The sequence below is a fragment of the Dendrobates tinctorius genome, unplaced genomic scaffold (genome assembly GCF_039654945.1).
Source record: "Dendrobates tinctorius isolate UK_male_01 unplaced genomic scaffold, ASM3965494v1 ptg000102l, whole genome shotgun sequence".
In the NCBI taxonomy this organism is placed as follows: Eukaryota; Metazoa; Chordata; class Amphibia; order Anura; family Dendrobatidae; genus Dendrobates; species Dendrobates tinctorius.
In genome coordinates this window covers 7492803-7509202 of record NW_027361770.1, presented here as the reverse complement: position 1 = coordinate 7509202, position 16400 = coordinate 7492803, and the positions used below count along the sequence as shown (strand labels likewise).

Sequence of the window (16400 nt, the reverse complement as noted above, 5' to 3'; positions counted from 1 at the left end):
CATAATACAATATGTACAGCATGGTAACACATATAATGTGGCAGTACCAATCAAAATGGTGGTAATACACAATAGTGTAGCAATACCGGAGCATAACTATATCTGTACAACATTTACAATATATTAATACTAGAACTCCTTAAACTGAAGGTGACATTAAAGGGATATTCTATTTCAATCCCCTACATTCGTATCATGGTTTGGGCCTGTTTTGCTGCATTTATGCAATAATGCCTCACATTCCGTGATGTTAGCAATGAGTTCTTATTTATACTGGCAGGATGTCAGTACATCTGTCCATGAGCTGAATCTCAAGGTAGGTCAGACAGCAAAACCACGACCCAATAATGCAATTCCTGGTTAAAGAAGAATAAAGTTAAAGTTTTAGCATGGCCAAGTCAAAGTCCCAGCCTTATTACAATAGAAATGTTGTGGAAGGACTTGAAGTAGGAAGTTCATGGGGGAAAATCCATGAGTTGAAGCTGTTCTGTATAGAGGAATTCATTCAATTTGATGTGGAGGACTAAGCAGCAATTACTGATAATATTTATTATTATTATGCATTTATATAGCACCATTTATTCCATGGCGCTTTACATGTGAAAAGGGGAAATATAGACAAGTATAATAAACATGTGTAAGGCTAGTTTCACACTAGCGCATTTTATAGGCAGCGCATGGCGCCGCTAAGCCCCGTCCCCTGCCCGCCCCGTCTGGTCATTTCCTCCTACTATCGCACACGGGTCTGTGCACCCTATCTTTAGCATAGGGTGCGCAGACCGTGCGCTGGCCGTGCGCTAGTAGGACTTTTGTGTGCGCTGCGCACTTTTGAAGGTGCGCCAAGCGCACCAAAATGCAACATGGTGCGTTCGACGCACACCGGCACATCTTCAAAAGTGCATAGCGAACACAAAAATCCTACTAGCGCACAGCCAGCGCATGGTCTGCGCACCCTATGCTAAAGATAGGGTGCACAGAGCCGTGTGCGATAGTAGGAGGAAATGACCAGACGGGGCGGGCAGGGGGCGGGGCTTAGCAGCGCAGTGCACTGCATGTAAAATGCGCTAGTCTGAAACCAGCCTAAGACAAGGGACACACAAGTACATAAGGAATCATAGAATCATAGAATCATAGAATCGTAGAGTTGGAAGGGACCTCCTGGGCCATCTGGTCCAACCCCCTGCTCAAAGCAGGATTCGCTAAATCATCCCAGTCAGATGTCTGTCCAGCCTCTGTTTGAAGACTTCCATTGAAGGAGAACTCACCACTTCTCGTGGCAGCCTGTTCCACTCATTGATCACTCTAACTGTCAAAAAGTTTTTTCTAATATCTAATCTGTGTCTCCTCCCATTCAGTTTCATCCCATTGCTTCTAGTCTTTCCTTGTGCAAATGAGAATAAAGTTGATCCTTCTACAATGTGACAGCCCTTTAGATATTTGTAGACAGCCCTGCCCGCGAGGGCTCACAGTCTACAGGTATTTAGATGAAGTTATTGCTGTGAAAGGTATTGACATCAAATACTGAAAGTAAAGGTTGGCATACTTTTCTTCCTCACAGACATGTCAGACTGAGTTAGTTTCATCAATAAAAAAAGACAAATTCTAATGTTTTAGACTCATTGGTTGGATTTGCTTTTTTTATCTACTTTTAGGACTTGTAAAATCTGATGCAGTTTTAGGTAACTATTATAAATAAGCATGAGCTCTACGGATTATTTGCCATTTTGGCAGCATAATAATAATCTTTATTTTTATATAGCGCTAACATATTCTGCAGTGCTTTACTGTTTGCACACATTACCATCACTGTCCCCGATGGGGCTCACAATCTAAATATACTATACATTTAATAGTGTTAACAATTTGACAGTTTTGCTTTTACTTTGCAGTAGTTTTTTCTGTATTTCCAGTCCCAGACTTATAAATTGTATGGATATAAAAGTGATACATTCCATTACTAACACAGAGGATGATGTATACAAGACCATGTAAAGTCGTATCCTCGTGAGTGCTAAGGACACGGTAGAGGAAATATATATATCTTTGTACCGTGTTACCATCTTTTCATTTAGCCATTAAAAGGTATCAACCACTGAGGACTCTCCATTCAAGGCCACATAGGACATTGTGAGAGAAGCACCTGGCCTGTGTGTGTCCGGCATTATCGCAGTTTGTCGCGAAGAGTGGGGTTATACATCTGGGAGGAAGGTGGGAAGGATTGTAGATGACTGCTAATAAGATGGGGAGTAAGGTTGGAACTTAAAGGCGGTGGTCTATGAGGAAAATCGAAGTGGAGTCAGATTTCAGTGTTGGGAGTCCTGATTGCAGTGAGTCACTGGAGGCTCAGAGCTGCCTTTGTTTCCCTCTGTGCTGGAAAGCAGGGAAAGGCAGCAAACTTCAGGAGTGACTTTTTCAAAGTTCTGCGTATTTGGGCTGCGTCGCTCTGTTTTCATGTGTGGCCTGTGAGCTGCGTTTATTGGAAGAATGACTTCAAGGTGAGAATGCTCAATTATCATGCTTGTCTTCCTTCCAGTCTAACTATCACTGGTCATTTTTAAAATCATCTTTTCTCTGATTTCACGAAACAGGCGAACCTACCGGCCACTGAAGTTACGGTGTCTTCTCTTTTCATGCTTATTCCCATTCATCTTGGATGCTCAAAGCTGGGAAGGTAAGAGCAACCAATGAATGATCTTATCAGGAGCCTTAGCATGCAGGTGGCTAAAAGCAGGATGTTAACCCACTGAGCCAGGGAGTCTTCTTTATAGGAATAGAGCAGCCTGGACTCTAGGGGGAGGTAATCGTATGGCAATAATTAAGGTCACATTGGCTTGTGCCTGCATTACCAATATCTTTGCCAATTTTATAAATGTGCCGCATAATATTTCAGAAATGTGGTGCATCTTTTGATATTAACAGATCCCGTTTCCAAATTGTGAAAAGCAGCGTAAAGAAAGCAAAAAGTCTCATTTCTTTGCATAAAATAGTAGACAATAAAAATCTTACATCTTTTTTGTTTACAAAAACTGGTGCAAAAGCGTTAGTACATTCCCTCCATAATGTGCATGCTGACTTGATAAATGGCAGTGCATTATGTGAAAGATGTGATGACTATGGCTGGAGTTCCAGTGGGTGCCCTAACTTTCAGACATAATGAAGAATGTTGTAAATGTGATGGCTTTTATAGGGATTCTGAATATTTTCTAGGCAATGTTTCTTGGCTTGCAGAAATGTAATTGCTGTTTCTAACGGAGCAAGTTCAATACGAGAACAACAGTATTTCTCATTATCTGACTCAATGGAATTTGTTATTTGAATGCTTAACTTATACTAAGCAACTAAGTAGTAGTGTCTGGATGTGTGCCCTGGAGGTTACCCTACACCAGAGGATTCCCTATTCTCATCATTCGTCATCATCTGCTCTGATGGTATCAGATGGATTAGGATGACTTATCCTATATAAAACGAGAACTAACACATCACAGTGATTGACGTTCTGAGCATCAGCAAAGTCAGCTCTGCTATATCTATGTATAAACAAACACACACTAGAACTTACCAGGCTTGTTTGTTATTACATTTCAGTTATATATTATTAAGCTTTGCCAATGGAGGATAGGAAACTGCCTGATCCTTCTCCATACCTCGAGTCTGTGATGTAAACCATATACCTCTGGATATAAACGCTACTGTAAAAATGTCTTTCTAATGCTGAAACCTGACTGTACAAGAAGCGGTTACAACAGTTGGAATGAGTATGTATCTGCTCCGAGCTCTCTGCCAAGAGTCAGGAATAGCCAGCTCTGGATAAATTATACTTCTCACATTGCTCATTTTTTCCATGTGACATCGATTTTTCCGAATAGTATTCTCCAATGTATGCATTTTGTGAATTTTCGTGTAAAGGATGAAGCTGTTCACTGTCTCTACCGTTATCAATATGTAAGTGGCTTATGATGTTCAGGAATGCCATCTCGTCATGTTTATCTGGCTTTTTGGATTAGAGGACTGCATGAATAATCCATCATCATCTCCCTCATAGTTCTCACTATCAGCCCATGTATCTTGTAATAATACTTGAGAATCCTGTGAACTAAATTTCAACCTCCAAACCAAACTAAACTGTACTAAAGTGCATGAAAATATAAACTCCTTCTGTAGACATAAGACTTTACTGTGTAGTTTAACAGTTAGGGCCTATTAAAACGTTGCATAGAAGGTAATGCTGTTCTGGAATGATCAGACTTCGGGACCATGCGAGTACCAATAAAATCCTCATTTTGCTATTTTCTCATCCCCCAGAAACTGAAACTGAGAGTGTTTCCAAAATGTGAGGCTGATTCTCTCAGCAAGTGACGCGAACATATAACCATTGCAGACCACTCTACATGCCAAAGCATAAAAAGACCTTGTTCATACCTTCCCCTGTGGCTTAGACGTGCGGGAGCAAAGCCTTTATCGAGTTCATTTTCATTTCTGGCAGAGACATTCAGGAAAAGGTGTAGGATGTACATGAAATAATTTCAGTTAGTAGAAAAATATTCTGTTCATTAGAACATTTTACAAACAGGCATTTTTCTACTTGCATTCCATTACATGTATAAAGTTTTCTGCTAACAGAAGAGTCTTTATAAATTGTACCAGAGCAGAATCTGCATGCAGGCTTTACAATCCAGGTACGAAGCAGTAATACCTATAGTAATAATGATGTTTGTAAACTGTGTAAGGTAGCGCTTATTGTTAGTGTTGGGGGGGACACTCGCTTGGCAGCGCATTCACGTCACACAGGAACACTTTCCGTTAAAACAGTCCAAAGCAGTTTATTATGGCATCATAAACCGTACCGTATGCCATGTTATACTTCACAGGCTTACACATAGTTCATTACATTTCAACATATGGCTTTTCCTTGCAGTCCCTAAACACGCTGGACCTCCTCACTGTCCTGTTACCGTGGGCGACCGGACGCCGTACAGTTCATTAATGTTCATAGAACGCAACATGCACCAACAGTCATATCCCCATGTCCTGGCTTACCTCGCAGGAGCTCCGGCTCCAGATGCAGACTTTTTGTCAGTCCTCTTTTTCCCAGGGAAGCTGCCGAACTGTGATCACTGTCCCGGATAACGTATTCCTCACCAGGCCACCTGACAGTCCAGATCCACAGATGGACAGTAGCTCCCCCAATGCAGTGCTGTCACTGACTCTGCAAACACACAGTGGCCTGTCCTGGTGCTATTCAGGGATCCGTCCCTACTCCCAGGGACTCCCAACACACCAGCCTCACCAGGTCCAGGGCCTCAGTGGGTGCTATTCAGGACGTCCGTCCCCTTCTGAGACCGTCCAACACTCACGCTTCAATGGGTGCTATTCAGGGATCCTTCCCTACTTCCAGGGACTCCCAACACACCGGCCTCACCAGGTCCAAGGTCATAGCACGTGCTCCAGGGATCCGATACTTCTAGCAGAATCTCCCAACACAGACCCTCCAGGACCTTGCACCCTGAACCACTCAGGTACACACTCTCCCTCCATGTGACCAGACCTCAGGCACTTATGTATTACATAACCACACCCACAGTTGAGATATGGATCACATGATCACACAGCCACACACATACAGGCTTTACATTGGGCATTCAGACCACATGCACCTGGGTGGGGTTGTAGGTGACTGGCCCTACCCATCTCACCAGCCACCTGGAAGCTCTCCCTGTTACACTGCAGCAAACCCTCAGCAGTATATCTCTGCTGATTAATACATATTCCAGCTTCCATCTCAGGGCACCCACCCATGTGATACATATCGTCCATTTATAATCCTGCCGCTCATCATTTCCCCATCACAATAAAGGAAATGCCTGCATGCATGTCCTGGGAAGGAGATACAGCGCCCCCTAGCTGTCACAGGGGTCACTGCATCACAGCTGTTAAGATTCCCCAATTTATCACCTATCCACAGGATTGCTGATAACTGCTAGATCAGTGTCGCTCCAACCACTGGGCTCTCGTCAATCAGCAGAATGCGATATTTCAGTTCCTTACTTCTCCAGTAAATATGTTGGTAGTAAGAGTTTGGACATGCTAGGAACTTGGCTGCTTTCCAGCACCAAAAACATTGACTGAAGAAGTAGCATTCAACCTCAACTGGTGATCTGTTTGAAGGCCTTTTTAACCACAGTCCCCAGTTTCGATGGTTGGTGATCTTAGTGCTTGGTCCCCAATAGAGATGAATGGATCAATTCACAGAGGATCGAGTTTGAGTTGAATAGGTTGAAATTTGTGGTGTCATGCAAATTCAAACATTTTGAGATTCGATTTGTGGTTCGCAGAAAAATAAAACTTTACAGGGTACCATTTCTCACACTGCTGATGCATAAAGGTATGTGCACACGTTGCGGATTACCCTGAGGATTTTTCCGCTCGGATTTTGCTAAATCCGCAGGTAAGATGACCTGCGTTTTACCTGTGGATTTAGTGCAGATTTACTGCGGATTTTGTGCAGCTTTTGTGCGAATTTCACCTGTGTTTTTACACCTGCGGATTCCTATAATGGAAGAGGTGTAAAAACGCTGCAGAATCCGCACAAAAAATTGACATGCTGCGGAATCAAAACCGCAGCAAATCTGCTGAAAAATCCGCAGCATGTGCACAGCGTTTTTCATTTAACATTGACTTTAATGGTACTGTACACTGCAGGAGAGTCTGCTGCGAATTCACAGGGCCAAATCCGCTGCGGATCAGCAGCAGAATCTGCAACGTGTGCACATACCCTTAGAGAACAGGCTAACGTGAGTTTGCATTTTCCAAGAATGTCATGCAGCTATGACATCTTACTGATTATTGTACCGTGTGCAGTGGTGGCCAGTACCTGGATCATCAAAGATCAGTGGTCCTCATTGGAGCACAGTTTGTACAGCACAGTCATTTCCACATCCAGAGTCTCTGGCTATGTTTTTCTCTTCTGTAGAGTGTAAGGTCTTATGGTCAGAGAGGTCCTCTGTTTTTCTCACTTATATAGAGTATAAGCTCTTATGGTCAGCATACTGCATAAAGCTTTTATGGTCACCATATGATCTCTCTCTCTCATGCATCTGTAAAGTGGAAGCTCTTATGGTCAGCAGTAGGGATGGGCAAACCTGAACTGTAAAGTTCGGGACCCGTACCGAACACATAGTGTTTGGCACAACGTCCTGAACATGGGTTTCCATGGGAAACCTGTGTTACAGTTCAGGTCCAGTTCAGGTGCAGGGCCTGTAAAAGCATAAAATTATTAGTAAACATTATAATTATACTTACCTGTCCAGTGACGCGTCCTCCCGTCAAACTGTCTCCCGGCTGCATCTGCTTCTGGGGCGGCTCATTAACTTCCGGTGGTATTCACTGCACTTGGCAGTCTTCGGCTTTTTCCAGCAGTGTTCGTGAGGTGACGTCAGGGTTCACCCGCGTTCATGGCTCTGGCCATGAACTGGGTTGAACCCTGACGTCACCGCACGAGCACTGCCGACGCCAGCCGAAAATTGCTGAGCAGTGGAGTGAATAACCCGGAAGTTAATGAGCGGCCCCAGAAGTAGATGCAGCTGGGAGACAGCTAGATGGGAGAATGCACCGCTGGACCGGTAAGTATAATTATAATGTTTATTACTAATTTTATGCTTTGTTTTACAGCCCTGCCCCATCCCATATCTGTAAAGGCTAAGCTTGGTGTTCGGATGCAAGTTTGCGTCATCTCCGGCCCCAAGCTTGTACTTTACAAAATGACTTGGGCGAACCTGCCGATCCCGATCATTGGGGGCGGGTTCACCCATTACTAGCCAGCAGTCACATCTCTCTCTGATCTGTAGAGTGTAAGGTTATATGGTCAGAAGGGTACTTTTCTCTCTCTCATGTAAAGTGTAAGCTCTTATGTAAAAAAAGCAAAGTAATGCTGGACTCACCACTTTATTTTGTTAGCAGGATCCTCACTGTAGAGTGTAAGCTCTTATGTCAGCGGAGTCTTTTGGCTTTACTGTTTGTAAAGCGTAAGCTCTTCTGGTCAGTGGATTGCACTCTCTCTCTCCACCATGGGTATTTTAAGAGCAATTACAAGCTTTCTAGCATGGAGATCTGTGGAAATGTATTCACTGTGAATCTGATTTTTGAGGGAAATTTGGCAAAGTCAGTGTTCAAAAGATCCGCTTACCTCTATTTCTCACATTCCAACATTTATCACCTATGCAGTGCATGCGTGATAAGTACTTTAAGCTGGAGTACCACTTTAATTCCTTTATGACCTTTGACGTACATACACAGAGTTCACATCTTTCTCCGCACATGATGACTGATTTAATCAGCCATCATGTGCCTTTAACAGCAGCTGAATGATCAGATTTCCGCCCATCGGTGTTAACCAGTTAAATCCCACAATCGTTCCCAGCATTTAAAGGAGATTGTGATTTCTGCAATACATAGCAGTGCAGATGCAAAAGTGTGGATTTTTCTTTCTGCAAGAGTATGACCCTTCTTTGAGATGATGCAGCTGTTATCTCTAAAAGTAACTACATTCGCCTTTTGCGTGAACTTCTTTACTGACAAAAGATTGCTTTCAAGGCTGGGAACATAGAGAACATCCTTTACTGGTATCTTTCTGCTTTGTGCTGAGGAAACTGGACAGTGGAGGTGGAAGTCTCCTACTCCTTCTGAAGTCATATAGTGACCATTAGCTGAGATGACCTTTTCTGACTTGCTTTCATTAAGGTCAGTAAAAAAAATCCTTGTTATTTGTCATATGACTGCTTCCACCAGAATCTAAACACCATATATGCTTTGAAGATGGGCCTGTACTGGCATTAAATGCAGCTTCAACACATGCAGAATCGTCCTTTACGGCTTTTTTAACCCTTTGATGACTGTTCTGCTTTTTAAACTGACTCATTCTTGCTTTCCAAATTCTGCAGTCTGCTTTAAGGTGTCCAGGCTTTTTACAGACAAAACATTCACAAGTTTCTCTTAGATTGCTCTTATATTTAGGGAAATCCTGTGCCTTTAATGCTGTTTATGCTCTGTATTCATTACTGCTGCTTACATGCTGCATTTTTCTCTTGAATTCATCCACATGTTTGCCTTTAACAAACTCTAGTGTCAGCTCATCATCTAGCCATGCATCTACTGCAGTCATGAGTGTGTCATAACTCTCTGGAAGACCACTTAATAGAAGTGCAGCAACTTGAAAATGTTTAATTTCTTCCCCAATACCCCTGAGACGCTCCACAATCTCTAGGGTGTTTCTTATATAGTCCTGCATATTTTGTCCATCACTTAGCTTAGACTGATACAGCTTTCTCATGAGATAAAAATTATAGCTGAGATTTGATCTTCCATGCACTTTCTGTAACTTACCCCACATCTCCATTGCAGTTGAACATTAGCATATATGCATAATCTGATTATCATCTACACTGACGGAGATCATGCTTTGTGCTTTCTGATTCTTCTCTAGCCAATCATCTGATTAATGGATGAGGCACTTGTTCCTGAGTATATTTCCACATACCTTCTCTTATGAGCAGCATCTTCACCTTGAATTTCCAGGACTGGTAGTTCTGGTTAGTGAGGCTTGGAACTAAGAACTTGACAGGATTGCTGCTAGTGGACATCTTCTCTGTTACTCTGTGCTGCTTTTGTGCTGGGCTTCTGTTGCTGTGTTACTCTGGGGTTCAGTGTCACTCTGGGCCCATAACCTGTTGGCAGTGGATTATTCAGGATACTCTCCAAGCGTGTGATAACATAGCTTCTTTAATCAGGAACAATATATGATAAGCTTAATAAATCAGGAATAAATCATTTGTGTGTCTCTATCTGTGCAGCATCTACAGCAGGCTGCTTCTCTCATACACAGACACAGGAAAAACAGGAAATACAGTCACATGCTCTCCCTGTGTGAGCCTCTGTGAGTCTTTTTATTCTAACTTTATAAACAGCATGCAAATCTAGCAACTAAACACTCAGACAGGAATGGAGTTGTTGCACCAAACATATTCCAACAGTCTTGTACTGAGGAGAGACTTCTGTCTTGCCACTCTGCCATAACTGCGCGACTGGTGGAGGGCTGCAGTGATAGTTGACTTTGTGGAACTTTCTCCCATCTCCGTACTGCATCTCTGGAGCTCAGCAATAGTGATCTTGGGGTTCTTCTTTACCTCTCTCACCAAGGCTCTTCTCACACGATTACTCAGTTTGGCTGGACAGCAAGGTCTAGGAAGACTTCTGGTGGTCCCAAACTTCTTCCATTTAAAAGGGAACCCCTTTTTACAAATATGAGCTGCCGGCACCGACATCAAGGGCTTATCTACAGCATTCTGTAATGCTGTAGATAAGCCCCCGATGTAACCTGAAAGATAAGAAAAAAAGTTAGATTATACTCACCGGGGGGCGATCCTGTCTGATGGGTGTCGTGGTCCGGTCCGGCGCCTCCCATCTTCATACAATTCCATCCTCTTCTTTCCTTCCTGTCGTGGCTCCAGCTCCGGCGCACTGCTCTGCCCTGTTGAGGGCAGAGCAGAATACTGCAGTGCGCAGGCGCCGGACCTCTCCCAGAACCTGCGCACTGCAGGACTCTGCTCTGCCCTCAATAGGGCAGAGCAGTGCACCGGAGCTGGAGCCATGACAGGAAGGAAAGAAGAGGACGGCATTGTATGAAGATGGGAGGCGTCAGATCAGACCAGGACACCCATTGGACCGGACTGCCCCCCCGGTGAGTATGGGTCGCCCCTCACACCCAGGGCAGCGGTGTACTCGGTAACGGGCCGGTGTCAGGGGGATGTTTAACAGCAGCAGTGACCCGGTCCGTGGCCCTGGGCGCCCAATATCAATGACGGTAATGTTAATGGTGTTAAAGTTTATTTGAATAGTTTGTGACGCCACCCGTGGTGTTTGGCAAGGGAGATGGTAAGCCAACGCTGCATGCAGATCCGCTGGGACTGATGGTGTGGTGCAGCAAAGATGGTATAGCTCCCCACAGGTGGAGCTGTAGTCCCAGGGCAGTGTAGGTGCAATGGACAAGGAGAGGCGCAGAATGGTATAGATGCTGTTACCCAGATGTAGCGGTGCTGGAGGTGTTAGCGACGAATGAATGGAGGACACCAGGGCTTGCAGTTTCAACACTTTACTCACAGCTCTTGGTAACCACTGCTGCCCGCTTCCATGCCGTGTCCTCCGGGGCAGAGACTCAATCAACTTCCTGGGCAAGTCAGGGTTCTCCTCTCCAACACTCCGCCAACATGTGCCTTTCCTGAACGACTCCTCTTTTGCGCCTTTTAGTGTGAAGAACTCCTGTACCGTAGTTCTCTGGAATTCCTCCTGTCAGATGTTCCTAGAACCTTACTTGTATGACAGACAGCTGTAGCCTCTATCGGGGACTCCCTTTTCAGAAGTCCTGGCTCTCTATCCAGTTGCTGTTGTGTCCCAAGTCTTTGATGGGAGTAGTGCATTTACAGCCAACTACTTCACCGGTGTCTGCTGCAGAACCATAAGTGTCCATACAACCTTGGGGATCGGGCCCCGGCCTTGCGCTGAGAACCTATAGGCAGGGTTCCTCTTCCAACCCACAACTCCTCTCTGTTCTCTTACTCCTTCGTTCCGCGCTGTTCCTTCTCTCTCTTATGGAAGCTTAGGTTGCAGGTCTACGTCCTTCTCCTTCTCTTCTCTTTCCCGTGCCAGCTGGCTCAGATCACTGAGGCAGCTGCAGCACTCTTTCTAAACTAAACTCAAACTGAACTCAAACTAACTTCAGAACTGAACTTCTCTGGGACTCACCCCACACTGACCTTCTGTCAGACTGACCTACACTTTTTCACTTTCCCCCTCTTTTATACTAACTCCACCCACCTCCCAGCACATCTCGTGTTACGAAGCAGGGTTCCACGAAGGGTGCTCTGCTACCCCCAGCCTGAAGCTGCTAGGCGGACCTACTGAACTATCCTGTGTGTGGGATGCAGGTCTTGGAGTGTGGAAAGGAGTTCCCAACTTACCTAGTTGGTGGGGCACTACACCTTAGGAGAAGGTGCAGTACCTCTGCAGCGACTGAGCCTCAGGGGCGCCACAAGTATAATCTAACTCTTTTTTCTTATCTTTCAGGTTACATCGGGGGGCTTATCTACAGCATTACAGAATGCTGTAGATAAGCCTCTGATGTCGGTGCAGGATTATGGAGGCCACTGTGCTCTTAGGAACATTGAGTACTGCAGAAATTCTTTTGTATCCTTGGCCAGATCTGTGCCTTGCCACAATTCTGTCTCTGAGCTCCTTGGCCAGTTCCTTTTACCTCATGATTCTCACTTGGTCTGACATGCGCTGTGAGGTCTTATATAGACAGGTGTGTGCTTTTCCAAATCAAGCCATATCAGTTTAATTAAACACAGCTGGACTCCAATGAAGGAGTAGAACCATCTCAAGGAGGATCACAAGGAAATGGACAGCATGTAACTTAAATATGAGTGTCTGAGCAAAGGGTCAAATACTTATGACCATGTGATATTTAGTTGCTTTTTTTTATAAATTAGCAAAAATTTCTACATATTTCTGTTTTTTTTCCATCAAGATGGGGTGCAGAGTGTACATTAATGAGAAAAAAATAACTTTTTTGAATTTACCAAATGGCTGCAATGAAACAAAGAGTGAAAAATTTAAAGGGGTCTGACTACTTTCCCACTGTTAATCACACACAGACTGCAGACATCAATTTAGACTGGAAAACCCCATTATCATGTGTGGGGCTCATTGGCAGGATCAGAAACATTGGGGATATGTGTGCGGTTGTTTAATCGGATCGGACAACCCCTTTAAGGTTAAGCTGCAGTATCCGACACAGCCACATGGACACATTGACCTTTTAATCAATTTGTGGCATATTCCGGAAAACTTCTGTCTGGCGTTGCTTTACATGTAGATTATAAGGTAAACTTTCTGCAGCAGACCGCTAGTAATGGATTCATGCTTATACTATGTCGATGTGCTCTTCTAGCCCTACAAAGAGAAATTGCTACCATACATAGGTTTATTTAGGAAGCAACAGTCATAATTCAGCAGAACATTTATTTGAATTAAATGAATTAATTTTACTGAATAAATCCTGTAACAGAACGGGTTAAGCTGAATTATAGTTCCATGTAAGTCTCGATGCTAAAAGATGTGTGAAGAAAGAAATAGGATATGTAGGATTTCCAGCCTTGAGAAATGTCAGAAAGAGGAGGAAGAATGTGATCTATTATCCCATCTCATGATGATGCCCGTGCATCAGACTCCGCTAATTGAACAAAGGGGATTGTGTGGTATGGAATAGCCATTTTTTCCATTATTGAAATATTTCCCTAGTGTAGGCTAGGGCACTTTTAGAATCATTGTCCCTTAGGAAAAGTGCGTCCAGTAGAAACAGCTGTATGTTTTGCAATGGCAGCCGTCCATGATCAGGTCAGTTTAGGTCAATGAACATTCCCTGGTGTATGCAGAAAAATAGCATTTCAGGCATTTTACACAACAGATTACAGGGCTTGACTTAAAATATTTGTTAAGCCATTTTGCTGCCAATGCCCACAGTAACACCACTCACAGGAATGATAGTGTTATCCAGCACTGACAGGCAAATTTTCAGAGAAGCCGTGCAATAGGAGGTGATTTTATTTTTTATACTAGATTTTGTGAGTTTTTTTCAATGATTTGGGAGTTTCTGATTAAGAATCAGTGTATATTCGTGTTTGCCGAATGTAGTATGTAAAGCCTCGGAGTTCACTAACCTTTTGTTACTAAGCTAGATTTTCTATCAAAGTTGTCATATGATCTCTCTGGAAACACTGGAGTAAAATATGGCCAGTGTGAACCTATAAAAGACTGGGGTCTAACGCATATTTATTTAATGGGGTTGTCCAGTCATAAGATATTGATGATTATGGATCAGTATCACATCATTGGTGGTTTGACAACTGATACCCACACTGATCAGTTGCTTGGAGCTTTGGCAGCAGTCGGATATAAAGCACTGTACGGCTCCATTCATTATGTAGTGCTTGCTGCTGCACATCAGCTCTTAGTCAAGAGAACTGGAGCTCTTCTGCGGTACCACACATTGTCCACTACACGTGTATTAGCCCTGTACAGTGCAGCTCCATGCAATGAGTACATCTAGCCGCTGACAATGGGGGCGCCACCCATATAGTATTGGTGACCTACCATGGAGACAGGTCATTAATGTCCTGTGAACAGACAACTCAATTAAGGTTCCTCTTTTGCCACTTCCTAACCTTTAACCGCTACAGGTCTTCATAATGGATTTAGGAAAATTATCTTGAAAATATATTAGCATGCATCCAAGTGGGACTGAGCGCTGCATGTTTTCTGTCTGGATTTTAAGATGGAAAGTTGCAAAGGAATACAGTTGAAGGAGCTCTGAACATATCCCCTCCACATGCTGTGGAATATTTCCACATTGAAATTGGCCTGCGGTGCAGGTATTAAAATTTGTTGTGAAATGAGCTAGAATCTGTTGCTGATTTGCCTGACAGGCATTATCATTGGTCCAACGGGACGGTGGGTATACGGCTAAACGGCAGCAGAAAGACTTGGGAACCAAGATTACTGCAAACTGGATGGATACAGATGTTGCTATAAGTGATGTTGCAGCAAAACAATGACTGCTGCTTCGCCGTACACTTGGACCACTAAGGGACCACCAAGGTGGATGTGATGGCCCACACCCAGCAGCTCGCTTATAACTATTACCTAAGTTACAACACTGTGCAGATTATAATCCTGTCAGTGCTGAGTGCATTCTGTCTTGTGCTTATGTAGGTTAGTTTACATAAAGTGTGTATAGTTAGTTGGTGTTGGCCCTTACTTTGCACATGAACATACAAACAGCTTAGACTCAGTACTTACATACACCGATGTCTAAGTCTATACTGTCCCAGCACGCTAAGGCCTCTTTCACACATCAGGTTTTCGCCGTCAGGCGCGATCCGGCGCTTTTGACAGAAACCGGATCCGGCGAAATGCAATGCCGGATCCGGTTCCCCCCCATTGACTTGCATTTGCGCCGGATCGCGCCGGATGGCCATGCGTTTCATCCGGTTTTTGCCGGATCCGGCAATGTGTCGCAATGTGTCGCGATCCGGCGTCTGGAAAAAACGTCTACTGTAACGTTTTTTGTCTCCGGCGAAAAAGCCGGACACGCCGGATCCGGCGCGTCCGGCTTTTTCACACAATGAAAGCCTATGAGCGCCGCAATGCGCCGGATCCGGCGAAAGCCTGATCCGGCGGCCGGATCCGGTTTTTTGGTCTGAGCATGCTCAGTAGCTCTGCCCACAAGACATATATAAAAGCAAGACAGTGGGACCCACAGCCACACCCAACATGCCACCCAAGACAGCAACCAGGTGCAGGAGAAGGCAGGAGACATCTGCAGCAGCACCATCAGCACCACCCCAATTGGAGCAGCATGCTAAACAACGGGAGGGGAGTCCAGCAGCAGATGAGAGACAGTAATTATCAAATCACCCATTCCTCCAAACTAGGGCTATTGAATATCAAGATATTCATTGGCCCTTTGTTTCTCTTTATTCAACAGCCGCCCAATAGATGCAGCAGCAGCAGCAATGGCAGCAGCTGCAACACCACCCACAGGCATGGAGTATGGCCACCAGGAAGACAGCACATCATCTTCTGGGAGCCCTCCCTCGCATCGTCAGCGTTTGACGGTAAGTTTTTATTTCCAAAATCCATCTTCTCTGTAATATATGTCTATTCATGGCCTTTTATTTCAAAACAGGAATCACAAGATGAAGAGGAGCTCCCAGAAGAAGAAGGAAGGGGTGGACAGACACCTGGAGTGGGCTCACAATTGGTAAGTTTTTTGCATCAAACGCAGAAACACAACATCACACTACACACAACACATAGAAAACAATGTTCTGCAGACCACACACAGCAAACAAATGCCTACATCCAAAGACATAACTTTTTTTGTTTTCTTCTCTAGTCTTCCCAATCTGGTGCTTGGCCAAGAGGTGCTCGCAGTGCCTCCCAGGGTCGTCGGCGACAGCAACGCGGCGGTCACCAGCGTGTAAGTATAAATATTTTTGCTTTGTTTTTTTGCACTTTTTATTTCATTTCTTTTGTGGAGGCTAATTATGTTATTTTTGTCTTTTTCTTTAACAGCCTTCACAGCGTGCTCCCGACTCTGACGTTGAGGATGGAGGGATTGATATGGACCGCCTCATCGATCTTGTCAGAGAAAGGGAGCCGCTCTGGAATATGGCTGACCGCCGCCACGCTGACCTGATCGTTACCCGACGACTCTGGGAGGAAATCTGTTCGCTCCTTGTGGGCCGCTGGGAGGACCTCGATGTTCGGGCCCAGATTACAGAGCGTAA

At 44.4% G+C, this 16400-nt stretch overlaps 1 protein-coding gene across 1 annotated transcript in view; it reads left to right on the top strand.

Moving 5' to 3' along the window:
- Positions 1–2303: 2303 nt before the first annotated feature.
- COL15A1 (collagen type XV alpha 1 chain) overlaps positions 2304–16400 on the top strand; it is a 1161047-nt gene continuing 1146950 nt past the window's right edge. Inside the window, exons 1-2 of the mRNA XM_073587711.1 lie at positions 2304–2495; positions 2589–2671. Of these exons, the coding sequence (XP_073443812.1) occupies positions 2485–2495; positions 2589–2671 (94 nt within the window). The 5' untranslated portion in view covers positions 2304–2484. The remainder of the gene's footprint in view (positions 2496–2588; positions 2672–16400) is intronic.